General features: G+C 37.8%; 1 protein-coding gene across 15 annotated transcripts in view; it reads left to right on the plus strand.

Annotated features, from left to right (window-relative positions):
* The window catches only part of rbfox3a (RNA binding fox-1 homolog 3a), a 1,786,123-nt gene that overhangs the window by 1,487,962 nt on the left and 273,143 nt on the right, over nucleotides 1–25,018 (plus strand). For 2 of the 15 annotated variants that reach the window (XM_043714673.1, XM_043714675.1), the window contains exons 13-15: nucleotides 5,397–5,475; nucleotides 6,016–6,093; nucleotides 6,760–6,832. In XM_043714673.1, coding sequence (XP_043570608.1) covers nucleotides 5,397–5,475; nucleotides 6,016–6,093; nucleotides 6,760–6,832 — 230 coding nt within the window. Of the gene's footprint in view, nucleotides 1–5,396; nucleotides 5,476–6,015; nucleotides 6,094–6,386; nucleotides 6,417–6,759; nucleotides 6,833–8,843; nucleotides 14,737–15,035; nucleotides 16,143–25,018 lie in introns of those variants that run through there. The other 13 variants (XM_043714683.1, XM_043714687.1, XM_043714674.1 and 10 more) reach the window with 12 other exon arrangements.

Raw genomic sequence — 25,018 nt, forward strand, 5'->3', positions numbered from 1 at the left:
GCCTCAGGGGCCAAGGTAAACCGAGGCAAGAGTGAGGCCATGCTCTTCGGGAACTGGGCCGACCAATCCTCGATCCCCTTCACTGTCAGGACCGACCACCTGAAGGTGCTGGGTATTTGGTTCGGAGGGGCTGGGGCGTGCGCCAAGTCTTGGGAGGAGCGTATCAGCAAAGTGAGGCAGAAACTGAGCAGATGGAAGCTACAGTCGCTCTCCATCGCGGGAAAAAAACTGGTCATCAGGTGTGAGGCACTGTCATTGCTATTATACGTGGCACAGATCTGGCCTATTCCCAGAACCTGTGCCGCTGCAGTCATCCGGGCCATCTTCCAGTTTATATGGAGGTCAACGATGGACCGGGTCCGAAGGGACTCACTGTATAAAGATCTGGGAGGCCGCGCTGTCATAGATGACAAAAATATTATTTTTATATCCCATTTCTGCCTCTGATCTGTGTGCTTTTCTCCGGGGGTCCTCACTTCACCCTCTCTTGGTGTTGCTGACTGCCTGTTTCTTGTCCCCACCTCACCCTCTCCTGTCGGTAATGCTGGCTGTCCGTCTCTAATCCTCAACTCACCCTCTCCTCTGGGTGATGCTAGTCCTCACATCACCCTCTCCTATCGGTTTTACTGACTGTCTGTCCCTAGTCCTCACCTCCCCCTCTCTTCTCAGTGAATGATTGGCTTTCTCTAGAGCATCATTGCTGAGATTTATTTCTGAAAGGACTGTACTATGAATGATGTACGGCTTCTTATTGTGTGTGATCTGCATCTCCACCTGTCTTAGCAAATTTATCATTTCTGCACTGTTTATTGGAGCTCAAGCCAATGTCTCTGTAGCTGCTTCTGCTATGTGTGACCTGTTTTACAGGACAGTTGCTCTCGGTTTCATTGAATTGATGATCCAGATTGCCCTGTTCCTTCCTTTCCTGTCCACTTATATTTGTTAGCTGAGCCAAGGTCTCTTTTCAAGATGTTGTCATCCCAGAGATTGGATTTGTTCTGAGCTGGTCGTTCAGCCTTTTCTTCTTGCACTTGCAATTTTGCCCAGCAGAGAGCAGTGCTTTTAATTCCGCGAATTCAGAAGAAAGTAAAGTGTTTCTTCAGCCAGAGGGTGGTGAGTCTTTGGAACTCATTCCTCTGGAGGGCTGTGAAGGCCAAGTCATTAAGTAAAAATGATTGATAGGTTCTTGATTGGTAAGGTGATCAAGGGTTAAGGGAGGAAGGCAGGAGAATGGGATTGAGAAACATATCAGCCATGATCGAGGGACAGAGTGGACTTGATGGTCCAAATGGCCTGATTCTACTTCTATATCATATGGTCTTATAGTCTGATCATTCCATTCTCAGTTCTGCAAGAGTTTTTTGATGAATCTGCTGCAGTTTTTGATGGGTCTCTCTCTGACTGATGACATAAAGTGTAACCAATGCGAGGTCATTGGCTGTCTTGCTGCTCAGATGCTGCCTGACCTACTGTGCCTTTTCCAGTGCCACACTTTATCGACTCCAAGATCACAGCATGCTGTTGAAGTTGTGATTTCTGGTCCAGCAGTGTCTACGATGTAGAACATCTGTGATATCCAGGCAGATTGATTGTATTTGCACTCCAGCCCCATTGATCCTGCACATGGAACTGGTCAACCATTGTGTGCTGTTTGTAGATTTCATCATGGCTTCCCAAGTCTGTGGTTGCATATTATTTTCTCGAATTCACGAGGGTTTTACATTGGCATTTGCCAAGGTCTCAACCTAAATTGGTAGCAAATAGTCACGAGTTGCCTAAACATGATAATTTAAATTTTGCACCTGCTTGTGACCATATGATGATATTAATATTTTCCATGAGATTGACAGTGTGAAGAATGTGTTCACCAGTTTTTTTCTCATTGTAGATATCATCAGATTCTAGTTTGTTGATCACTTCATATCTTTGCCTCAGGCTGGATACCAGATGGTCTTTATTGTAGCTGGAAAACACTCCGTCTGTTTAGGTTGGTGCATGCCTCTTTGTAGCTACACCATCCTTTGTTCTAATGCATTGCCTCTGCCAATCGCTTTTTCTGCTACCCACCTTTGAAAAAAAAGGGCATTTTCTTGGTGCATGCAGAAAGCAGCACCTTCCACATGCCTTACTTTATTTGAGTTTTGGAGCGATTGTGTCAACCATCAAGTTTGTACTCATGACCAGTAAGTTTGATTGACCTGCAGAGATCATTTAGTACTTCCATCCTTCCTTCAGGAGCTCTTCAATTTGATGTAACTTTAGACTGTTCAGCAAATCTTTCTGGAAAGCTTCTATGCAGGGTGAATGCAATCACCAGCTCAACAATTTTGTTCGCGAGTTCTCCATCTGGAAAACTTTTTATAAGGAACACTTTCTCTGCAAGTAGTCTGGTGAGTTCTGTCGGCTTCTGGCTGAACTACATGAATTCTAATCGATGAATCAAAATCTGACTCTGAACTGGTCTTCTAACATGTCCTTATCTTGAAGGATTCTTTGGTTGTTAATCACAATGTGCTAACTCTGGATGGACTTTTGGTCTTAACTCCTGAACAAATTTGAATGGTTTGTTTTTCTGCATCAGACACACCCAAATCTGTTAAAGCACAACTCTCAACACTATTTAAACATTACTTTGTTAGGAAGATCAGAGTAAGCCATTCAGCCCGTGAAGTCTTCTCCACCATTTATTATGTTCGTGGCTGATAAAATAATTCAATACCTTTACTCAACCCATCTTATAACCCTTCATGCCACTGGCAATGAAAACTGTATCAACCACTGCTTTAAATATACTCAAAGACTGAGCTCCCATAGCCTTCTAGTGTAGAGGGTTGTAAAGGTTCGCACATATAAGAAATCTCTTCTCATCTTGATCCTAAATGGCATCCTTCTTATCATTAAATTGGGCCCTTTGGTTCCAGACACACCAACCAAGGGGAACATCTTACCTGCATCTACCCTGACTATCCCTTTACATGTGTTGTAGCTTCAATGAGATCAACTCTAATTCTTCAAAACTGTAGAGAACATAGCCCCACTTTGTCTAGTGTCTTTTCAGAGGACAGTCCCACCATCTTCAGAACAAGTCTGGGTAGAAGCTCTGCTCTGTCCCATTTTAAACTCAGGAATTGTGTGAACATACTGACAATATGCCTTTGAGCTGCCTTTGGTTCCTTGCTTGCCAACAACCTTGCACACACCTCAATCATTTGCTTTTCTTAAGTAAGTTAAACTGCCTTCTTGGTAGAGATTTGTCAGCTTACCAGCAAGATGTATTTTTGACTCTGATACTGCAATGGGCAAAGAGATTGAGGGTTGTCTCATACACTTTAGATTTAGGATTGTAGACCGTGTGTTGTACCTTGGGTTAACTTGCTGACTGTTCAAGCACAATGAGCCTCATAAGCACCATATTTTCTACTACCATTCACCATGCCATGTTAATAATAATTATCTCACAGTCAATCAATCATCAAGGATTGATTGACTCTGAGTTAGATTTTTTAAGACAGTAAAAAACATCTGAAATTATGAAGCAGATATTATGGCAAAACAACTGATTTCAGTGTGTGCAACTTGCAGACAGAAAGCAGATCAATTACCAGGCAGAGTCACAGTATTGTATGCCCCCAGCACCGTGATCCTTAAAGATGAACTCTCTTAAAGGCAAGGTGTACAAATAACTGACCCCAAGTTGAGCTATCAATATCTTCTCCACCAACATTATTGTAACCTTCAAAATATTAGCAGACTTTTGTCCATTTTAGATTCAGTTATTCTAATGAATTCCTGGTTTGCCTTTCATCTTTCACACACTATTAGCGTACACTCATCCAAAACTCTACTTCCCACAAACAGTACTGCAGCATATCTTCCACCCTTATCCTCGTCAACTTACATGGATTCTCAGACACCACTGTCTTCAGCTTAAATCTTCCTTTCTCATGTATCATAAAGGCCTCCCTATCTGTGTCTTCTTTCCAGGTCTACAACTGCATGTTCTGCTGCCAACTACCACATCAAACACTTTCCATTCTTTAAGCTCTGGCCTCTTTGCGTCCTTTTTCCCTTCACTGCTACCATTGGTGGATTTGCTTGCAGCTGTTTAGGGGTAGATCCACTCCCTGCAATATCTTCCACAAACTTCTCCACTTCCTTATAAGACTGCCCTTAATACCACCTCTTTGATCAAACATCTGGTCAATTTTCCTCGTGTCTCTTCCTTCTATTCAACATCCATTATGTAAAGAGCTTGAGGCCATTTCAACACCATAAAAGCACAATATAAGTATGGTTTGTTGTTGTTGACATGAACTTGAGGTAAATTTACAAATGTACTCTTTTAACTAACAGAAATTCCAATAGACATTGCCCACAATTTTCCAGCTTTGGACCCAACAATCAGAAAGTCCTGAGCCATCCACACCTTAATTTCCGAGGTGAATGCTTAAGTTTTGAGGCTCCATCCTGAAAATGTGGAAAAGTTACCTCTCTCTTCCAATCTGCGAGTAACATTTTGTGTTTAAAGAAAACTCCTTCCATGCAAGTCCTGATGGGCCTATTTTAGTGCACTCAGTGAAGTGATATTTACTATTCCTGTGTTTTCTATTTGGAGCAAGCCTTTAACCCGTTTATAAATCACACTCGTTAAGGAGTCAGACTCCAAAAAGAACCAGGACCTATTTGAAAATATAATTTACATATTGGCTGTTTTCAGTAAAAGTAGAAAAGATTGTTAAGTTCAGTAGAAAAACCTCCAGTGACAGCAGTCAACTGTACACATGAAATAGATTTCAAATGAAAATTCTGTATTGGAGTGCCCTCTAGCAGATAATTTATAGTTAGCTATTTCAATGTGATTACTGTACTGTGGCAGTGCTTGAAGCTATTGTATAAGTGGAACCATGAGGTAAAGTTCTTCATTCCACCATTGTTATCATTGAAGAAATATTCTAAATATATATTAAGGCCATTAATTTGAGGAGAACAACACTGTGTTAGAATTGCAACAGATCAAAAACAGCTCATTGTTGTAAACTTCACTGGCAATGCTAGTTTTCAGTTATAGAGTGCAAGTTTCTTGAGACCATTTTAGCCACTTGTGTTTGATGCCAAATTCTGGTGGTCATACTTTGAAAGTTTCAGTTTTATTGACTATTGTTGAAAATTACAGTTGAAACATTTTCTTATGCTTTGCACTTAGTCTTGTTCATTCTCTGCTGGCCAAAATCAAGAATCAGTGCATTAAACTGTAAGCACTGGGATCCTTGAGGGTTGTTGAAATGATTGCATGAGCACAAGGCTGTCAAAATTGTAACGCTCAGAACGTTGTTTGCTATGACCAGTAGAAGTGAGTTGATTACTGTATGTTATATGTACTTCTTCTTATATTTCAGTTATGGCAGAGTCTATGCAGCAGCTGACCCCTACCACCACACTATTGCACCAGCTGCAACGTACAGCGTTGGGACCATGGTAAGCATCAAGAATGACACTTACTATTTACTGACATTTTCCACAGATGTAAAGACAAATATGTATTTTGTGGGCGTGTGCCTGTGCAGATACATTGTACTGAAGCATACACTCACAAGTACACATAAGCTGTACTTTCAATGCATTGTAAGAACTTCAGAGGCAAGTAGCTGAGCCTTTTCAGATTTTAAATCCAGCCTTAATTTACACACTACACTTACCCTAAAATCTCAGTTATTTTATTAAAACTGTTTGAACCCAAAATCATGAGGAAACACACACTCAAGCACATGTTTGTACAGTCCTTCCTTTGTAAAATGAACCTTTTAGATGGACAACACCTTTGGTACTATTAGGTTTTCTGTTCTCGTTACTACAGTAAAGCAGTGTACCCATAGATGTATGTGACATATACACATATGAACCAAACCTACAGATAAAAGAAAGAACAAATCCCTACTGATAAAATGGCTGCGGCTGTCAATCTGTAGATCTGTTTCATAAAGGATGCACAAGTCACATATGTACGTTTATCCGCAGAGATATACACAGGAAAGCACTGGGAGAAACTACATCCCCTCACTGACGCCCAATGTGTGTTTTGTTTATACCAACCAGGTAATAATAATGCAGATTCATCAACTAGTGTTACATTTATTCAAATGTTAAATTGAGTTACGTTGAAACATTTACATACCGATAGCAGTTGAAAATTTTTTTATGTCATGAGAAAGTTGTTCATACCCCATGAAGAGAATTCCATTTCCACAGATGCTATTCTATTGCAGTGAGGTGACAGATAATGTACCTACAGCTTCAGAAAGCACACATGTAACATAAATGCACATAGACTCAAATATATGCATAAGAACACATAAAGATAACGAAAGTGAATTATTAACCTTTTACAGGGGGAACGTACCTAGGCTTTTATAGTAATGACTTTGTAAACTCCTCTGGGTTCTCGAATTGCAACAAAAAAGGTAATTATAAAAAATTCCGTAACACCCAAGAAAATTATGTAGTTTGGGAGAAATCTGTTATTAAACAATCTGCTGGCTATTGAAAGACTAGCTAACTTAGACTTGGTCCTCTCTCATCTCTGACATCATTGAATAATCTTCTCATTAGTATATCGATTAGTAATTTCTTACCTCCTGCCTGCTTTGTCTTGTAATTTCAACATGTCCAGTTAGACAATCTCTTGTTCCCCCACTCATTTTTCCCCCATTTTCTTTCCTCCCCCATGTTAACCTCCTGCAATCATGGCATCCTCCTCGTTAGAGAGAGTGGGACGGTTCATCTCAGAGATATCTCCAGGAATGCCGTCAATGCCAGTCCTTGGTTGGCCTACCAGGTAGGGATTAAACATTGAACTGAACCCAAAATCCAAAAGGATTTAATCAAACCAAAGCCAATCAGAACTTGCTCCAGTTTGGATTAAGCTTACTTCTGAGTTTTTGAAGTCCAAAAAGAAGTCAAACAGCAAGGTTTCTGGATTTTGTGCAACTGCAACCATTCATTTGATTTTAAGAAACATTTTCCCATTGGGTAGTTCCCACATATCCCTCTGTAATCCTAACTCTCAGCTCAAATAGACCAGCAAGCAATTAATTATCCTGGGTAATGGCTAGAATATTGGACCATCTCAGAAAACTGGTCTTTTGCTTGCTAATATGGAGTGCATGCAAATATCTAGGCAGGTCTGATCTCCAGTGATATAAATGAAAACTTTTTATGTAGATGTGGAAACTAGAATTGTTGGCACCAGGAAGGATCATCTTCACTCTATTACCCAGGGAACAGGTGAGCTACATGACTTCTGTGATGAACGGCTCAGGGCCTCAAGAACATGGAACTACATGAATGCATAAAAGACACACACGAATGATTATGGATTTATTTGGATTTAGAAAGATCTTTAACATGACTGTCATAATGCTTGCTTCCACTTCCCGTTCAAATGAAACAGGGAGGTGAAAGATATATTTAAATTAGGAGTGCAAACGATAGCTGGTCACTCATTTCCACTTGCAGTTTACTTCAGGGAAGGTGAAGATTCAAAGTCCCAAATTAGACAACTCCCTCCATAAATGTTCTATCTGAATTTCACTCCTACTAACATGATATTTGATGATGTCATAGAAGAAGCAAGAGTACTAACAGAAAATAGTTTGATTTATGAAGATTTTGAGTTGCAAAATAAGGGCTTCTCCTAAACTACAGGAATAACTGCTCTAAATTTAGCAACTTTCATTTCAGAATATTTTACTGCATACTGATTCATTTCACTTCTTATTACTTTATATTATTTATAACCTTTTTTTTCATCATGGTATTATAATCATAATATAGCTTTATCATAATCAAGTGTTGAAATGGCAAAATTTTGATTTAAAAGCATTAGATGTTGCTTTAATAACTTAAGAGGGAATGACTCTCTATCCTGCCTATTTCTCAGTGGTGAGTTCTCACCATTTTTTTTGAAAGGGACTATTCACCACAGCAAGAGAAAAGTAGAAAATGTTTTTGTTTTCTTAATTCAGTCCTTGAGACCATGCCATTCTGGACAATATCACTAGAAACTATATTGTAGGTGAGGGTCCCTTGTACCCACAGCATCAGTGCAAGGAAGCCATCATGGATACGTAGGCAATTAGGGGAATTAATTTATTTAATTAATTTGTTAATGTAATTTATTTTAAAATAATAAAGATATATGCATATACTTAGTTGAATACCATATGAAGGCCTTGGGATTAAGCATTTTTGATACACAATTATTGCCAATGTCAGGAGTAAATTCATACACATAGATTGTTCTCTCTTTCACCCAGTCTCTTTTGTGTGTGTGTGTGTGTGTGTGTGTGTGTTCCTGCGAGCATTTGGGCCTCTCTCCGTCTCTCTCAGTTCTCACACTCACTGTAGCGAATACCTTTACTGATACACGTGGTTTTTAGCTAGCTTTGCAGCCAACATCATTGATGAAAAAAAATTCAATTTTCTATTTTGAGAGCCTCAACAAAAAAAAACCCCGAAAACATTAAGATTAATGAATGGTGATTGCGGCAAAGCCCTCTGTAGCTATTTTGCAGAGAGAAAGAAAGACAAAAAAAAGAGCCTGCCACTCCCTTGAGCTTCATCAGCGCAATGCCTTCGTTTAGACAAATGATTTAAATTTGCCGAGGTGACGTGCGTGTGGTTTCAAATCGTGCAAATCTCCGGAGCAGCTGCTAGCTAAAAGCTTTCATTAATTAAGATGATTTTTCTCCCTTCATTCTCTTAATTAGATTTGTGGCTTGTGTTGCTGTAGCATTTCGTACATTAAAAAATATTTATTCGATTTTTTTTCATCTTTGATGTTGCAGGCTAGCCTGTACAGAGGAGGTTACAGTCGCTTCACCCCGTACTAGCAAGAGAAACTCAGAGACACACTAAAACCCAGCAGGGCTAGAAACGTCTTCTCAGAAACTGTGGGGGTTTCGGCACGACATGCAGTAATGTTTTGTGCTGACACTCTCTGGTTAACATGATATTTTTACCTCAGATGTTTTTTTTTGTGTTTATTACATGTTCTATCTGTGGTGATTGCAATTTTTTTTCTTGAGTTTTGCTCAGTATAATCCACTTTGGAAAATTTCTGATGTATAAACCTAAAAGAAAACAACAGGAAACTTGACAGCTATATTGTTTCCTTTTGAAAATTGGCATCCAACCAGAGAGTTCTCTTGGTTTAGGCCGATTTTTAATTTTTGCAATTTTTTTAAGTGACTCTATTAGGTTTTCAGGATGGTCGATTTTAAAGTTAGTTAAATGACCAAGATTCTGTATGAAATGGGATACACAGCTTTAAGGTGATAGAAAGCAAAACCTACACAGCATATAATTCCTCCTAATCTAATACCACTCTAGATTACTATAAGAATCTCTGTCAGCACCAGATTTCCCAATAGTCAGTGTGACAAACCTGACTTTAACTCACCACATGTGTGCCTGGTGGATTGAAGTGTCAACCAGAACTGTGATTGAAATGTGCCCCTCATAACCATGATTGTGTGAAGTGAGCCTTTTAAAAGCCTTCTATGTTATTCATTTTTAAGTCTAGTTTGATTGATAGAGGAAGGAAACAGTTTATTCAGATAGACAGCCTTGGTCTAACAGTTTCAGTGCAATAATAGTAGCTTAACATAAATCAAAAGATAAAATGCAATAGGTTTCTCACATCGTCATTGCCAATAAAGCAGATGATGTCCAGTTGACATAGTGAAATTTTTATTCATGCCTCGTCGGTGAAGGCATTGTGTAAACATTGCTCACTGTTGCTAAAAGGGTTGGAAATGAAACCAAGCCACCGAGCTGATATTGAATTGCACTGGTTTTCTATGGTTCAGCAAATTTCTTCTAATAGTAAATGGTCCAAAATGGGTGGTCATGCCACAATGAAAAGATAACAATCAATTTAAGAGGTACATCACTAATGCATTCATTTAAGAAAAAATTAGGAAATAGGATATTTAAAATATAGGATATAGATATTTTCTAATAAAGGAGGTAACAGCACTTTCCTACCTAGCACTGTTGCACCTTTCTCCATTCCATTCCTCTTTTCTGCACTGTTTTGGGCTTAGTGCAAACCTCATTTATTCACATACACTATTTATGTCTCCTAAGCTGTCACTTCATTAATTGTCATCACATTTTCTTAGATCATTCTGTTGCTGTGACCAGCACAACCTAACAAAATAGTCTGACCCTAGCAATTGACTTTGGTTCAGTTACTGGCTAAAGGCTTTCAAACATAGATCTAAAGCAGTTCTCCTGAAAAGAAATGTAAACATTCTTTATTTGGCCATTCAGTAAAGTTGCGTTTTTAAAGGTGTACCAATTATTCAGAAACTGTTCCTGATAAGTAATCTAGTACGGCAGTACATAATATAACAAAATCATTTACATTTTCCAGTTTTACAATTTTCTCATGAGTCAACAGACAGGAATTTATTTGACATGAATCTTCAAGATCAGAATTATCAGTCCCCCATTCACAACTTGCATTTATTCAAATAGCAATGCCTGATTTACAGAAATTTGTTGTAAATGCAATTTGCTAAATGGAAGTCATTTGTATGATAAGCACTTTATCACCTTAAGAAGAGGTTTCTGGCATTTCAAATAGGCATGTTTACTAAAAAGAACTGTCTAAAATATTGGAAGATGGAATTAACAGTTTATATTTTTTCTTGGTACAATTAATGTTGTGAACGCAAGTCTTGTGTACAATTGTTAGAAAAATCATCATTTTTGAGAAAGGCTAGCAAACAACAAAATGGAAAAAAAAATTCTTACCCATTTGGAATGTTATATCTGCTGGCCTTAAGTATTGTTTTTATATAACAAATGCAATTCTTTGAGGTCTCCCTCAAGTACTGAATGCCCCAGCCTTTTCCTGTGCACATTTTGATATTTTTTAAAATCATCTATTGTCTCCAAGGAAGGTTCCTAAGTGTGAATTGTGTATAGAGATTAGATTATTAAGTACAATATGAGATTGGGACTGTGTGAATGAACCAAAAAATTGAAATCACATTCTATTTTATTTCTGGCATCTCTAAGGATTAACTGGACCAGAGTATATTCTAAATGTTGTGTAGGTTTCATAGTGAGATGAAAGTTGACATATTCAGAACTGAGGAGTTACCCTAAGATCTGTTGTGTTTTGCTTGCTATACAGGTTTGTTTTAATGTTAGTGTAGTTTATTTTAGATTTGATTTTCTTATATTTTACTGTCAGAATATATTCTGTTACATTACACTCCAAACCATTGCAATATGGTGTATTATAGGTCAACCTGACTCAAGTATTTAAAACTGAGTATTTATTATGATTAGTAGCATATGATTGTCTTCGTATATGTAGATTAAAATGGGTAGGAACAGACTTAGAAAATTGTATTCATCCTTTTATACACTTTCAATATGTGCACATAAGTATTCCATGGATCATTTTTATATTGCAAAAAAAGAAAAAATAGCTTTAAAAAGGCACTGTTTATACTTTTTGGGGAAAAGAAATAGCTAACATCTTTATAAATGTTTACTTATGAAATATCATGTGAATTGTGTGCTGTAGAAAATATATTACAATATGTGTTAGCTGTAAATTCCACTGGATAGAATTAAAGTGGGGTTAAAACCGGGGAAACAATCAACAGAATTTTGAATTACCTTCTTAAAACACTCTCTTGACAAATTTATTCTACACATTGGATCAACTCTTCTGATTCCAGGCTGTATTGATATTGATATTATTATGGTAACATTATACTGTAATTATTTTGACTTTTAATAATTTATTTATAGCTGTGACTGCAAATATACTGTCATTACTAGGAGCCTATTGTCTTCACAAGATTTTGCTTCCTTGGGTAGAAACCTATTTGGTCTTGCCCACACTTGTAGTTTTTGTGTTTTACCCAGCATATTCTTATATGCTTTTGAGACTCTCACTAATCAATGTTATATGGACTTATTCATATATGGTGTTTAGAGTTAACTCTTCATTGTTGTTTTTATTTAATCATTTTTCCAAGTTTGAGTTAGTGAAGATAATTTTGACAAGCAAGCAATATTGGAACTGGTATACCTATTCCAGAAAAGGAAAGCCAAGCCCGGAATATAGCAAGCAGCCAATTCACCATTGTCCATTTTCTTCTACCACTAAAAGTCAAATTAAGTCTTACATTTATGACATTTATGCCCTGACTCTCCCTATTCTGTGCACACCTGTAAATATGTGCACATATTAATGCATTATAACTCAATGACTATCCGTTTGTACACTGCACAATGCTATTTGAATATATATTTGTTTTACATGCGGACAGGGCACACTAGCCCAATGTTCGTGACCATACCAGAGTTTGACCATGGGAGGAATGGACGAATGGTTACATTCATGAGGTAAGTGTCCATTCCTCTGGGTATGTTTCAGAAAAGTGTACTCCCCACCCCACCCCCCACCCCCAGCCTCCACGCTGTTATGTGTGCTCCGCTTTCAATGGGAGCAAGAACCTCCAACAGAAAACCACATAAAATGCCCAGTAAACTCAGCATACGTCCTCTATGAAGAAGTCCGACATATAATGATTAACACAACAGAAGAAATCTCTTCTGCAGTTTTCCCAGCCAGCTTTATGGAACCTCTTATCCATCTCAACCACCTATGCGCTACCAGTGTGTGATGTCAGTATCTATGTGAAAAGTAGGCAGATCTTTTTTGTTTTTCTCATTTCGATCATAGGTTCTATGATTGACAATTGTCATGCACAGAAATATTCCCCATAATATTGTTATCAATATGGCAATGCCCAGCATTGTGAGAGGACTCAATTCACGCACTGTTCATGTTCTAAACCATTAAATGTTAACCATGTTCTGAACACTGGAGAATTTTTTATCACCAAAAAGAATCATTTTCTCATCACAATGACCTACAAGCAAACAACCCACAAAAAGATCACATTAATAGTTTTTAAATTGTAAATAAAATGGATCATAATAGCTATGTTAATAGATTAAGTTCATAGATCAGCTTGAGTGACAGACCAGAGTCAGCTGTGGGCAGATGTATCCAATCAGCTTTATTGACAGAAATATCTGTCATTCCCAAATGGCTGACTGTTGGCAAATTCTCTGTTTAGTAAAGATGTCGAGCATCATAACATTTAAATGGTATTTATATTTTGACACAATAAAACAATTAAATGATTGTCTCACTGCACTCATTACCACAATGCAATAGGAATTATGAAAGATAGCTAAAACACGATGTTTATGTTTTGGCCAATTATCCATTCACATTTGTAAGATTGTCCACCAAGGGCTAATGAGACATGAGGAATATTTACCCCAACTTTCACAACTTTCTTTTGCTGAATTACCAGGTCATTACGATGCCAAAAATGTTCTTTTTTTAGCCCTGCACATACATGGTGATCTGTCATTGTACAATGTAAAGTTATTGTCATGTGTGTGTCACAGCAGCACACAATAAAGTTCTTGTCTCTGCAACACTGAAAGAAGAAAAAAACATCCTAGTGTGTGATTTAATTTGTCAAGTACACAAAATGTATCTTTCAGAAGCACTACAAATAGCAAAAGATGCCAAAATTGACAGAGAAAGGTAACTGAAATTTCTGTTGCATTTCTTGTTTCTCTCTTTCTCAATCTGGTACAAAAATAGTTTTTATCAGGAGCAGATTTGTACAGAAATTCATCATTATTGTTGATAGAGTTAACTAATGTAATAATAATGTAGGGTCCATAATATTAACCTTATCTTGTTGGCTTTCCATTTACATCTTCAAGCTATTTTAAAAGATTTACTGTATATGCATTTCCTATAAATATGTTGAAATTAGTGTTTGCTTTAAACACTTTCTTGCTAAGCACTTTGATAAACTACAGTCGCATCTGTCTGCTGCAAGATGTTCAAAGGCAACTGCAATGAAAAGGGGTTACAAAATACTCCTCTAATCATTTGCAATCTGCAATTTTTTAAGTATCTTTATTTGTCCTTAATAGCTAGCACTCCCCTTTCAGGGCTTAATTACCTGCTGTCCTTCCAATATGTAAATCATTAAATCTACACAACTGTCTATATGCAAATCAACAGTTGCAATGTCCTGGCTTTATTTATATTATTAAAAATAATATAGAATATCTCTCTACATGGAGGACAATATATTGTAGTGTGCTAAAACAATGTCTGTTTATGTGTGGGACTATGGTTCAAATAAATCTCAGGCAGAGGTGAGAGGACTAAAATGTTCCATTGTTTAATGATAGGTGAGTGGTACAGTAAGTTGCCTCTGGGACCTGATACAAAATATAACCAGGCATAGCTTTTCGGAACATGAGTGAGTGTGGTCAATCTCTAAGTAAATTCCAATTATCATAACTTGAGAAGAGCACAATTAGTTCTTAATCAGCAATCTGTTTCAGAAATAATATATGACTTGGGTTGAGATGCACCAAAGGTGAAATGTAAATAGATTGCAATTCTGCATCTGATTTAAGCTTAGTCATAACTTGAAACTGTTCAGTAAGATTGCTGAGTATAAAAGAGAAAAATATTTTTGCTTTCCTGTCCCTCATGTGGAATAAAATGTTCATATATACTATGCTTGAAGCATTGCTATATATTCAAAATGAATCATTAGTATATTCACAACAAAACATAAGTTGCTGGAAAAGCTCAGCAGGTCTGGCAGCATCTATGAAGAGAAATCAAAGTTAACATTTCATCAAGGGTCGTGGAGCCGAAACTTTAACTTTGATTTCTCTTCACAGATGCTGCCAGACCAGCTGAGCTTTTCCAGCAAATTCAGTTTTTGTTTCTGATTTACAACATCCATAGTTCTTTAGATTTTTATTAATGCATTTGTGTTACTTAGAAGATAAATTGCTATTTCAAATTTATTAAAGATTTGTTGGTTAATAAATTTATCAGAATTATCTCCAAGCCAAACTGTGCAAGTTCTTTCCTTCATCTTATATTCTAGTGACTCTGGCATGACACAGGTGCACTGTACTAAATGAAGGGCTCAGAAGCTGAAATCTATGGATTCTGGGAATATAGAACCTTGTGCCACACCTTCAGCAAACAAGATGTGGAACGTACGCAAGTACTGCCATATGGAAAAGAATTGTACGTTGTATACCATGTGTACGCTCAAACTCCTCCTTTTTATAACTCCACTTGTATATAGCCCTTTAGCTGCCACCCTTGTGCAATAGACTATAACACACCCTGATCTTCCATCCCATTGAAACTAACAGGAATGTCTCGGGACAGTAACACGCTAACACCCAGTTAAGTGCATTTTTATTATGCACTATAGCATTCTTGTTGTTTTCAATGGGAGTAAGAAGAATTGACAGCTCTCAACATAATAGTGGCAAAAAAAATTAAGCAAAAGAAATGTAAACATTTCAAAAATATAACTCTCTTTTTAGGACTTTCAGTGTCCTAGAATGGAAACAGGTTGTGTTGTATAAGATTTTAAAACAGCCTGACGTTTCAGGACTCAAGAGGCCCCGTTACTCCCCTTCTCTTCCCTTTACCTAGGCCTGGAGTCTGTAGTATCCTTTTGAACTGCAGAACTGTACAGCCCTTGATATTATAATGCTGCCTTGGTATAGGGTATGCTATTATGCTGCTGAGTTAGTAATGTCCTAGTTTCAGACCTAGGACCTTTCACATCTCAAAAGTTTGAATAGTGCCCTCTTGGCCTAAGTATTCCTAGCTTTGCCTGGCCTTTAGCAATTCAGAATCCAAACTCCACAAAACCATCACTTTTCCAAGCCATACTGTCTGCAATTCCATATCAATCTTAAAGACTATTTTGCTCAACCCTTGTGTCCTCCACACCCTCTCGGTCCTGGAACTGCATGTTGTTTAATATCCGGTTAGTACCTCATGTGCTTTTAACTGTCTATATGCTGTTGGTTCCTAATTTCTTGCTCTCTGCTGCTGCTCTGGTAGATACCTGCTGATTAGAGAGCTGTAGTTTAGACCTCTGCCTTCCTTTTTCTGTCATTCTGTAAGCTTCTAATGTGATTCAATTAACAATATCCTTAATAAAGATTGTTTCTTTCTTCAACAAAAATAATTGTTCTGAATATTTTATCAGCATTATAGAATTGGGAATAATGTTAGATCATGTAATCAAATGGTATTTATAGCAAAACACAAGACATTTAGAAAAATGTGTTGCAACATGTCTCAAAGCTACTAACATATCAATATACTATTTGATCATTGTTGTACAACATTTAGTTATTGTTTATACAGGTATTGAAATTTCAAACAAAGTAAGACATACAAAAGTATCCTAAAGATTTCTTGACATAATTTGAAGATGGAAAGGAATTGCAGTTTTAAACAACAAGGAACAGACAATTACACACTTTCCAACATTTGGTTGTATTCATAATAAGAAACTAGGTGAATTGAAAGAGGGAAGCAGGAATGGACAAAATCAATGGGAGTTAAAGATGATATTTGAAGAAGAATCCAACACCAGCTCCACAATACCTGTATCAATCATTATCGATTTTGGAGGGAAGCCTATTCCAGTAATACAGGAAAATGACTTGAATGAACAGACATGATCATTAAATTAGTAACTCAAAAAAGCTCTTCTGGTCACTATTATGATTGTCTTACAGTATGTAAATAGACATTATTTTTTAGGAATGAGCATTTAAAACATTGTGGAAGCTAATTATGGATAGTATGCATCATTACAAAAGAAAAGAGCAGCTATGGTCCATCTGTAAGATTAAGAAAAACAGGGGTGAATCAATGCCCAGACCTCTTCCAATTCTCCAATCCTGTAGTCTATTAAAAATTTATTCAATGTTTATTTTTTCAAGAAAAGATCATTAATTTCTACTTCTACAAAATTAGGTATTTGTAATGGAATAGTTGAAATGATGTGTAATCAATCTTTGGAATAACATACTGTAATGATATGAACGTTTCCCTAAAGGGAAGGAGGAGGAACTCACCATTACAGTATTTAGTTTTTCATTTCTTTGAGCTTTGAGAAAAGATTGATATCTGCAATGCTACCTAAACTGAGTGTTAATGATTTCTGAGTATGTGACATCACGGAATAAGCCACTGAGGTATTGAACAAAGATGGGAAGGAAAACATTTTGCTTTGTTTAAATTTGAATTGATTCATTATAAAGAATTAATTACGATATTTTTCAAATTACCGGGAAGAGGATTACATTGGCAAATAAATAATACTGCAAATTCATTTTCTTTGAACAATTTAATGTTTCAGTCAGGAGTAACAATTGGAATTTCGAAACTTACAACACAAACCTAATGAATGAAATTCCAAAGCCAAGTCTAAAACAGAAAGGCAAAATACATGATCATGTGAAATATGGCTCTGGCAAGTCCCTCTTTAGTCATCTGCACTAACTTGTGCATTTGGAGAGTGTTCAAACATGAAATCACCATTTGAGGAATTGATTCAGATCAGTTCAAGTATCATTATGTAAGGGGGCTACTGGTCTCGAGAGAACCTTTTTTTTTACTACTTAGCATACTAATGTGCAGAAATGGAATCGAGATGCATAAACACATTTCTGACAAGATAATATGCAGGATGGCAACATAGTGAAGGGTTTGTGTGAACACACTTAACAACTGTCGATAGTGTACAGAGCAGACAAATTATGACCTTAACCAGTGTGCAACATGAACTTGACACTATGTTTAAATAGCACATTGCAGAAAATGTCATCTCTTAACCTCACACACTTAAGCATGACATTAAATGGAATGTAGCACTTCCCCACCAATGCTTTTTAAAAGAACATGAACTACTGGAAGGTTAGTTGCTGAATTATTTCTGTTGCTGCTGGCGCAATTGTATATAGTTATGAATATTTCCTCGACTACATTAAAGTTTAAGAAGTCGACAGGGTGGTGCTGACATACTTTTCTGTTCATTTCTCGTCTCGTTCAAACATATAGAATTCTTACACAGCTTGACAGGGGATAATGAGGAAAGGATGATTACACTGGCTATGGGGATTAGAGCCAGGGAACACAGTCTCAGAATAAGAGGCAAGCCATTTAGGATTGAGAATAGGAAATTCTTCACTCAGGATGGTAAATCTTTGGATATCACTACTCCAGAGGGCTGTGGAGGCTCAGTCTATGAGTAGGTTTAAAGCAGGGATTGGTAAGAAATTGTTACTGAAGTAGAAGAGCTGAAAATGTGTTGCTGGAAAAGCACAGCAGGTCAAGCAGCATCCAAGGAACAGGAGAATCGACGATTCGGGCATAAGCCCTTCTTCAGGATTCAGCATTCTCCTGTTCCTTGGATGCTGCTTGACCTGCTGCGCTTTTCCAGCAACACATTTTCAGCTCTGACCTCCAGCATCTGCAGACCTCACTTTCCACTGAAGTAGAAGGTCAAACATGGTCTCACTGAATGTCAGAGTGGTTTTGAAAGGCTGAACAGTCTATTCCTGTTCCTATTTTATTTATTTCTTATTTAAAACCTTGTGCTGAATTCAGTTGCTTCCAGGGATGAGTACCCTGATAGAGTTTTCACTGGGAATTGAGTGGGATTGAAAGAATGAAGAGAAGCCGAGCTGCTATGGAGGCGTAACCTCAACAAAATGCCATATCTGTCAAAGATCTTTAGAGAGCAATTCACTTACCTCAAAATCAGTGAGGGCTAGTGTATGAGATATCTTTGGTCTTTCACATTTTCAACCATTGTGTGAGTTTCACAGCCATGATGTGGTTTTTTAAAAACTATCACCAGTTGCAGCCGTATGGCACCTTCGCTTTCAGAAGATACCTGAAGTAACTTCAGCCATTCATATCTGATCCCTCTGCTGCTGTGCACAGCCGATGAACACATAAGCAACAATAGCTACATATATCATGCATATAGTACAAAGGCAACACCTTTGTACAATGAAATGCTGCCTTTGCCACAATGAACAGATATGGTTTAATCACATGCCATGGTCCTCATTCTTTTGCAGTTTAACCAATTCATCCCTCTGGAAATAACCGGATTGCACCTAAATCAGGACTCTCACTCTGGGCTGCACATAAGTAATGAGGTCAGTTAGTGCAAAGCATTGGCAAATTGATCCACTAGCCTAGTTATTACAGTCCTGCTGAAGTGCAGGGAACTGTCACAGCCCCAGAAAGGTTGATCAGTCCAGAGGTTGGTGCAACAAGATAAATCACCTCAGACCCAGGGTCTCAAGATAACACAATATATATGTCAGGAAATGGTGACAAGAAAGAGCACACCATTAAAGTTTTTGGAAGACAGCTTTGATATTCTGGTTCGGCTTTTACAAGTGCAGATATGTGATACATGCCACAGTCACTCACAGACCAATTTCACGAAAGGCCATTTACAATGAATGGGTCAACACCAGTTTCAGAAATACATCCTAGAACCCTATTGTCCAATCCAATCCAATATGATGGGCAGGGCAGCGTATTTGCAGTGTCAAAACTGCCAAATTTGACCCTTGGGTGCCTCAGTTAGCCCATGAGGCAGACATAGCACTTTGTGTGTCTATATATGGAATGTACGGAAAGTTGAAGATTTGTCTATAATTTTAGATCAACAAACAAGAGATTCACGTGGCACCAGACAAAAGGTCAATGTTGTCTTAATCAATTGTGTAACTCAATTTTCAAATAGCAATATGTAGAAATTATGAAGATACATTCCAAACATATTCCACAGTGAAATGTCTTACATCAAAATCATTTTATAAAAGGTTTGATTGGTAAATGCAGGTAAGCAGGTAAACAACTTGCCATTTACATATGAGATGCTATTTTTTAATTAAATGCCAGCCTGCCCATCCTACAAATATCAACCTTTTTATTGATGGTCAGTTTCAAGTGAACTTCATTATATGCTGTCATATTGAAATGAATGTTTGAAAAATGTTAAAATGACTTACAATCTAATGGAAATGAAGAAAGATTCCATTAAAATAGCTTGTATTACCTGAGTCCCTTTAGCCTAGTTCGTGGATAATGTTTGCACAGATAATAGAAGTTTGGATAATCAGAGTTCGACTGTCTACAGCAGCTCATGAGACACGTCAATCGTGACATAAATATTGCTATTTTGTCTTCAGGTTGGATCTCCACGTTATAACTAATACAATATCAGTAGAGTTATTTAGAGAGTTGGGAGTAATTCTGCACAAGCAATTATCACTGAAAAAGTCATTTATGCTTAAGAAGCAAGAAAAGCATGACAAGCTTCATGAAGAAATGTTTATGGGTTCTTTTGTAGAAATGGGACCAAGAATTCAATCTTCAATAAAATCTATTATCCAAGGGTTTAATTAGTGAACTACGCTTATTAAGACAATAACAACAATGCTCAATATTCCTCCATAACATTTTAACTTTAACATTACTAGATTATTTTGTGTAGGCAAAATGTACTGATATTACTTCCTAGTAATTAATTGCTTATTATTAGGTAATTCATGTACAATATTGCATTGCAATTAATAACACTTTAATGAACAACTTGCAACAGCCATATAAATATCCTTGTTGATATACTACCGATTGTTGACAAAATAAAGCACACATATCCATAGCATTGCATCTCCAAAACATTATACATCTTTTGGATTAAAAAAATACATTGGGCTCAAGCAATGTTATCCACAAAAGTAAACAACAAGGAATGCATAACCTTCAGAAAACCATTCAGTTCATTGACCTGAAAAGTTACTTCTGTTTTTTTTTAACCATGAATGTTACCAGACCTGCTGTATGTTTTCAAATTTTCTGGTTTTCTTCCAGATTTTCAACATCCATGGGTATTTTGTTTTTATGAGTTAGCTACTTCATATTTTACAATTAGTACTCCTTTGCCATGATTTGAAAACAAAACTGGCTCAAATTTGTCCTGTAACAAACATATCTGGGGAGGCGGTAGCTCTTGAAGCTCATTGATCAGTTAAAAATAAGCTGTAGTGATGATCAGAGTATTGCCTGATATTCACAATGGAACAGCAGAGACTTTGGTCAGTTTGACATCTTTTTGTAGGAAAGAGCTGGAGATTCTGCAGCAACAAGTGAGATGTGAGGGGAAATGTTTTTACACAGAGTGTGGTAAGAGTGTGATAAGTACTGCCAGGGGTGATGGTGGAGGCAGCTACAAGAGGAGAGTTAAGAACCTTTTCGCTAAACATATGAATATGCAACGAATGGAGGGATATGGACCAAGGGGAGGCAGAAGGGATGAGTTTAATTTGGCATCATGTTTAGCACAATATTGTGGGCTGAAGGGCCAGTTCCTGTGTTGTACAGTTCTATGGTCTAAGTGCATCACAAGAGAATAGCTTTATTAGCAGTAAAAGGACATCTTGCTAAGAAAAGAAACAGCATATAGATGGGGGCAATGGACTAATTCTGTATAATCCCCTAGATCTTTAGGCAGTGACTGCAAATGATGACAAGCAAGTTATGCCGGTGTTTGGAGAAAGGCAAACAATGTGTATTCCCATTTGTACTCAACTCTTTAGGTCATGATACACAAACTTAGATAGGGAACGGTTGAGAGATAATACTTAGAATACTGTGCAAATTAATAATGTTCTACTATGCAAGGGCTGGATAACAGAAGGATGACATTGGAGAAGGATCACATGGCCAACTGTAAGGAAGATCAAGGAAGGATAATGCAATGCACTCAGAATGGATGTCATTCCTAACTTTGGGCTGGGAAGAGTTATGGGAAGAGTAAAAACAGACAGGGTGTTATTAACAGGTCTTCAGCAAGAGGTAACAACACATTCAAGGAAAAAAGACAAGTTTAAGTTGCTGTAGTTATAGCTTTAGAGGGCAAATGAGTAAAGGGATCTTTTTGATGTGATTGGTGGAAGAATAGTCATGAAAGGGAAAGACTTAGTGTGTGTGGAAATGCAAGCATTGATGATGTCAGCTGACATAGGAACCAGGGAAAGAAATTGAATAAAAAATCAATTGTGGCCTTAGCTGCAAAAAGATAAGAGTCCTCTGTGGATAAGGGGAATGTTGGGATTTCTTGGAGTGGAGGAAGAGAAGGATGATCTTGCTTTTGAGACTGGAGAGAATCCATGAGCCTATTGCATTTGATGTTTGGCCTAAGGGCAATTGTTCATATCTGCTGGCAATAATATGAAGCTTTGGTTCAGGAAATCAAAGAACAGTAAATAATACACGTACTTGACATTGTCAAGCCAGATATGGCAAGTGATGTCTGAGCCAGTTGTGCGCTAGTTATTGTCTGCATTTGGTGCAAAGTTTTTAGCACAACAAGAGAAATCAATAACAACTAGAGAACATGGTAACAAGCTCCTTTATTAATCCGGATCAAATTGTCATCATAATAAAACAAAGAGTTTCAGTTGCTGGAGATCTGAAATGAAAACAAAAATTGTTGGAGAAATTGAGCAGGTCTGGCAGCTAATCAGGCGAATGCAGAGTTCATATTTTGAGTCTGGTGACTGTTGATCAGAACTCCAATTTCAATTTATCATCACAATGAGCTGCATCTGTGATTTTCCTCCAAGCTCATTTGAATTATTTCATTGTGACATTACGTAATAACCAAACTGCCAAAGTGGCTTGACTGTGTACTTACATTTTGTTAATTTTCGCAATTAATCTATCTGCTTTTGACTAACATTTGGGTCACATTTACTTCCTCTCCCTGGTTCCTGAACGTGCCAGCCTGGTGTTTCCATATGACTCTAAGAAATGGGAGCAGATGCACACTGTGCAGCCTATCAAGTCTGCTCTGCCATTCAATGCTATTATAGCTAAACTGAATCCTCAATTGCACTTTTCTACCTTTAATACATAACCTTTGATTCTCTTATTGATGAAAAATCTGTCCAGCTAAACCTTGAATATACTTAGCATAGAACATAGAACAATACAGCGCAAAACAGGCCCTTCAGCCCTCGATGTTGCGCCGACCTGTAAACTATTCTCAGCTCGTCCCCCTACATTATCCCAAAATCATCCATGTACTTATCCAAGGATTGTTTAAATTTTCCTAATGTGACTTAGCTGACTACATTGGCAGGTAAGGCATTCCACGCCCTTACCACTCTCTGAGTAAATAACCTGCCTCTGACATCTATCTTAAATCTATCACCCCTCAATTTGTAGTTCTGCCTCCTCATACAAGCTAACATTATCATCCTCAGAAAAAGACTTTCACTGTCTACCCTATCTACTCCTCTGATCATCTTGTATGTCTCTATCAAATCCCCTTTTAGCCTTCTTCTTTCCAATGATAACAGACCCAAGTCTCTCAGCCTTTCCTCATAAGACCTTCCCTCCAGACATCTTCTCTGCACCTTTTCCAATGCTTCCACATCCTTCTCAAAATATGGCAACCAGAATTGTACACAATTGTACACTAGCGTTTTGTATAGTTGCAGCATGATATTGCGGCTCCAGAACTCAATCCCTCTGCGAATAAAACCTAACACACCATATGCCTTCTTAACAGCACTATCCACCTGGGTGGCAACTTTCAGGGATCTATGTACATGGACTCTAAGATCCCTCTGCATATCCACACTAACAAGAATCTCTCCATTTACCCAGTACTCTGCCTTCCTGTTATTCTTCCCAAAGTGCATCACCTCACATTTAGCTGTATTGAACTCCATTTGCCACCTCTCAGCCCAATTCTGCAGTTTATCAAAGTCCCCCTGCAACCTGTAACATTCTTTCAAACTGTCTACTACTCCACCGACTTTAGTCTTATCTGCAAATTTACATCCATCCACCTATGCCTGCATCTAAGTCATTTATAAAAATGATAAACAGCAATGGTCCCAAAACAGATGCTTGTGGCACACCACTTGTAACCAGACTCCAGGCTGAATATTTTCCATCAACCACCACTCACTGCCTTCTTTCAGAAAGCCAGTTTCAAATCCAAACTGCTAAATCACCCTCAATCCCATGCCTCCTCATTTTCTCCAACAGCCTACATGTGGAACCTTATCAAAGGCTTTACTGAAGTCCATGTATACCACATCAACTGCCCTACCCTCATCTACTTGGTCACCTTCTCAAAAAAATTCTATGACCTGCCCTTGACGAAACCATGTTGACTATCTGAAATCAAATTGCTGTTTGCCAGATAATAATAAATCTTATCTCTTATAATCCTTTCCAAAACCTTTCCTACAACAGAAGTAAGGCTCTCTGGTCTATAATTACCTGGATCATCTCTACTGCCCTTCTTGAACAAGGGCACAACATTTGCTATCCTCCAATCCTCTGGTACTAAACCTGTAGACAATGATGACTCAAATATCAAAGCCAAAGCCTCTGTTATCTCCTCCCTAGCTTCCCAGAGAATCCTCGGATAGATCCCATCCAGCCCAGGGGACTTGTCTACTTTCAATCCTTCCAGAATTGATAAAACCTGTGTGTAACTAATCTCAATCCTTTCTAGTCTAATATCTCGTACCTCATTCTTCACCCCTACAATATTCTCCTTTTCCTGAGTGAAAACCAATGATAAATATTCACTTAGCACCTCTCCGATCCACACTCAACTTCCCATTTCTGTCTTTGACTGGCCCTATTCCTACCCTAGTCATCCTTTTATTCGTCACATACCTATAGAAAGCTTTAGGGTTCTTCTTTATTCTATTTGCTAAAGACTGCTCGTGACCTCTCTTCGCTCTTCTTAACTCTCTCTTTAAATCCATCCTAGCTGATCTGTAACTCTCCATCGCCTCATCTGAACCATGTTGCCTCATCAACACCTAAGCCTCCCTCATCTGCTTAACAAGAGATGCAATTTCCGTAGTAAACCACGGTTCCCTTACCTTATCACCCCCTCCCTGCCTGACAAGGGCATACCTATCACGATCACGCAATATCTGTACCTTAAACCAGCTCCACATTTCCATTGTCTGCATCCCCTGCACT

The sequence above is a fragment of the Chiloscyllium plagiosum genome, chromosome 24 (assembly GCF_004010195.1).
Source record: "Chiloscyllium plagiosum isolate BGI_BamShark_2017 chromosome 24, ASM401019v2, whole genome shotgun sequence".
NCBI classification, from domain to species: domain Eukaryota; kingdom Metazoa; phylum Chordata; class Chondrichthyes; order Orectolobiformes; family Hemiscylliidae; genus Chiloscyllium; species Chiloscyllium plagiosum.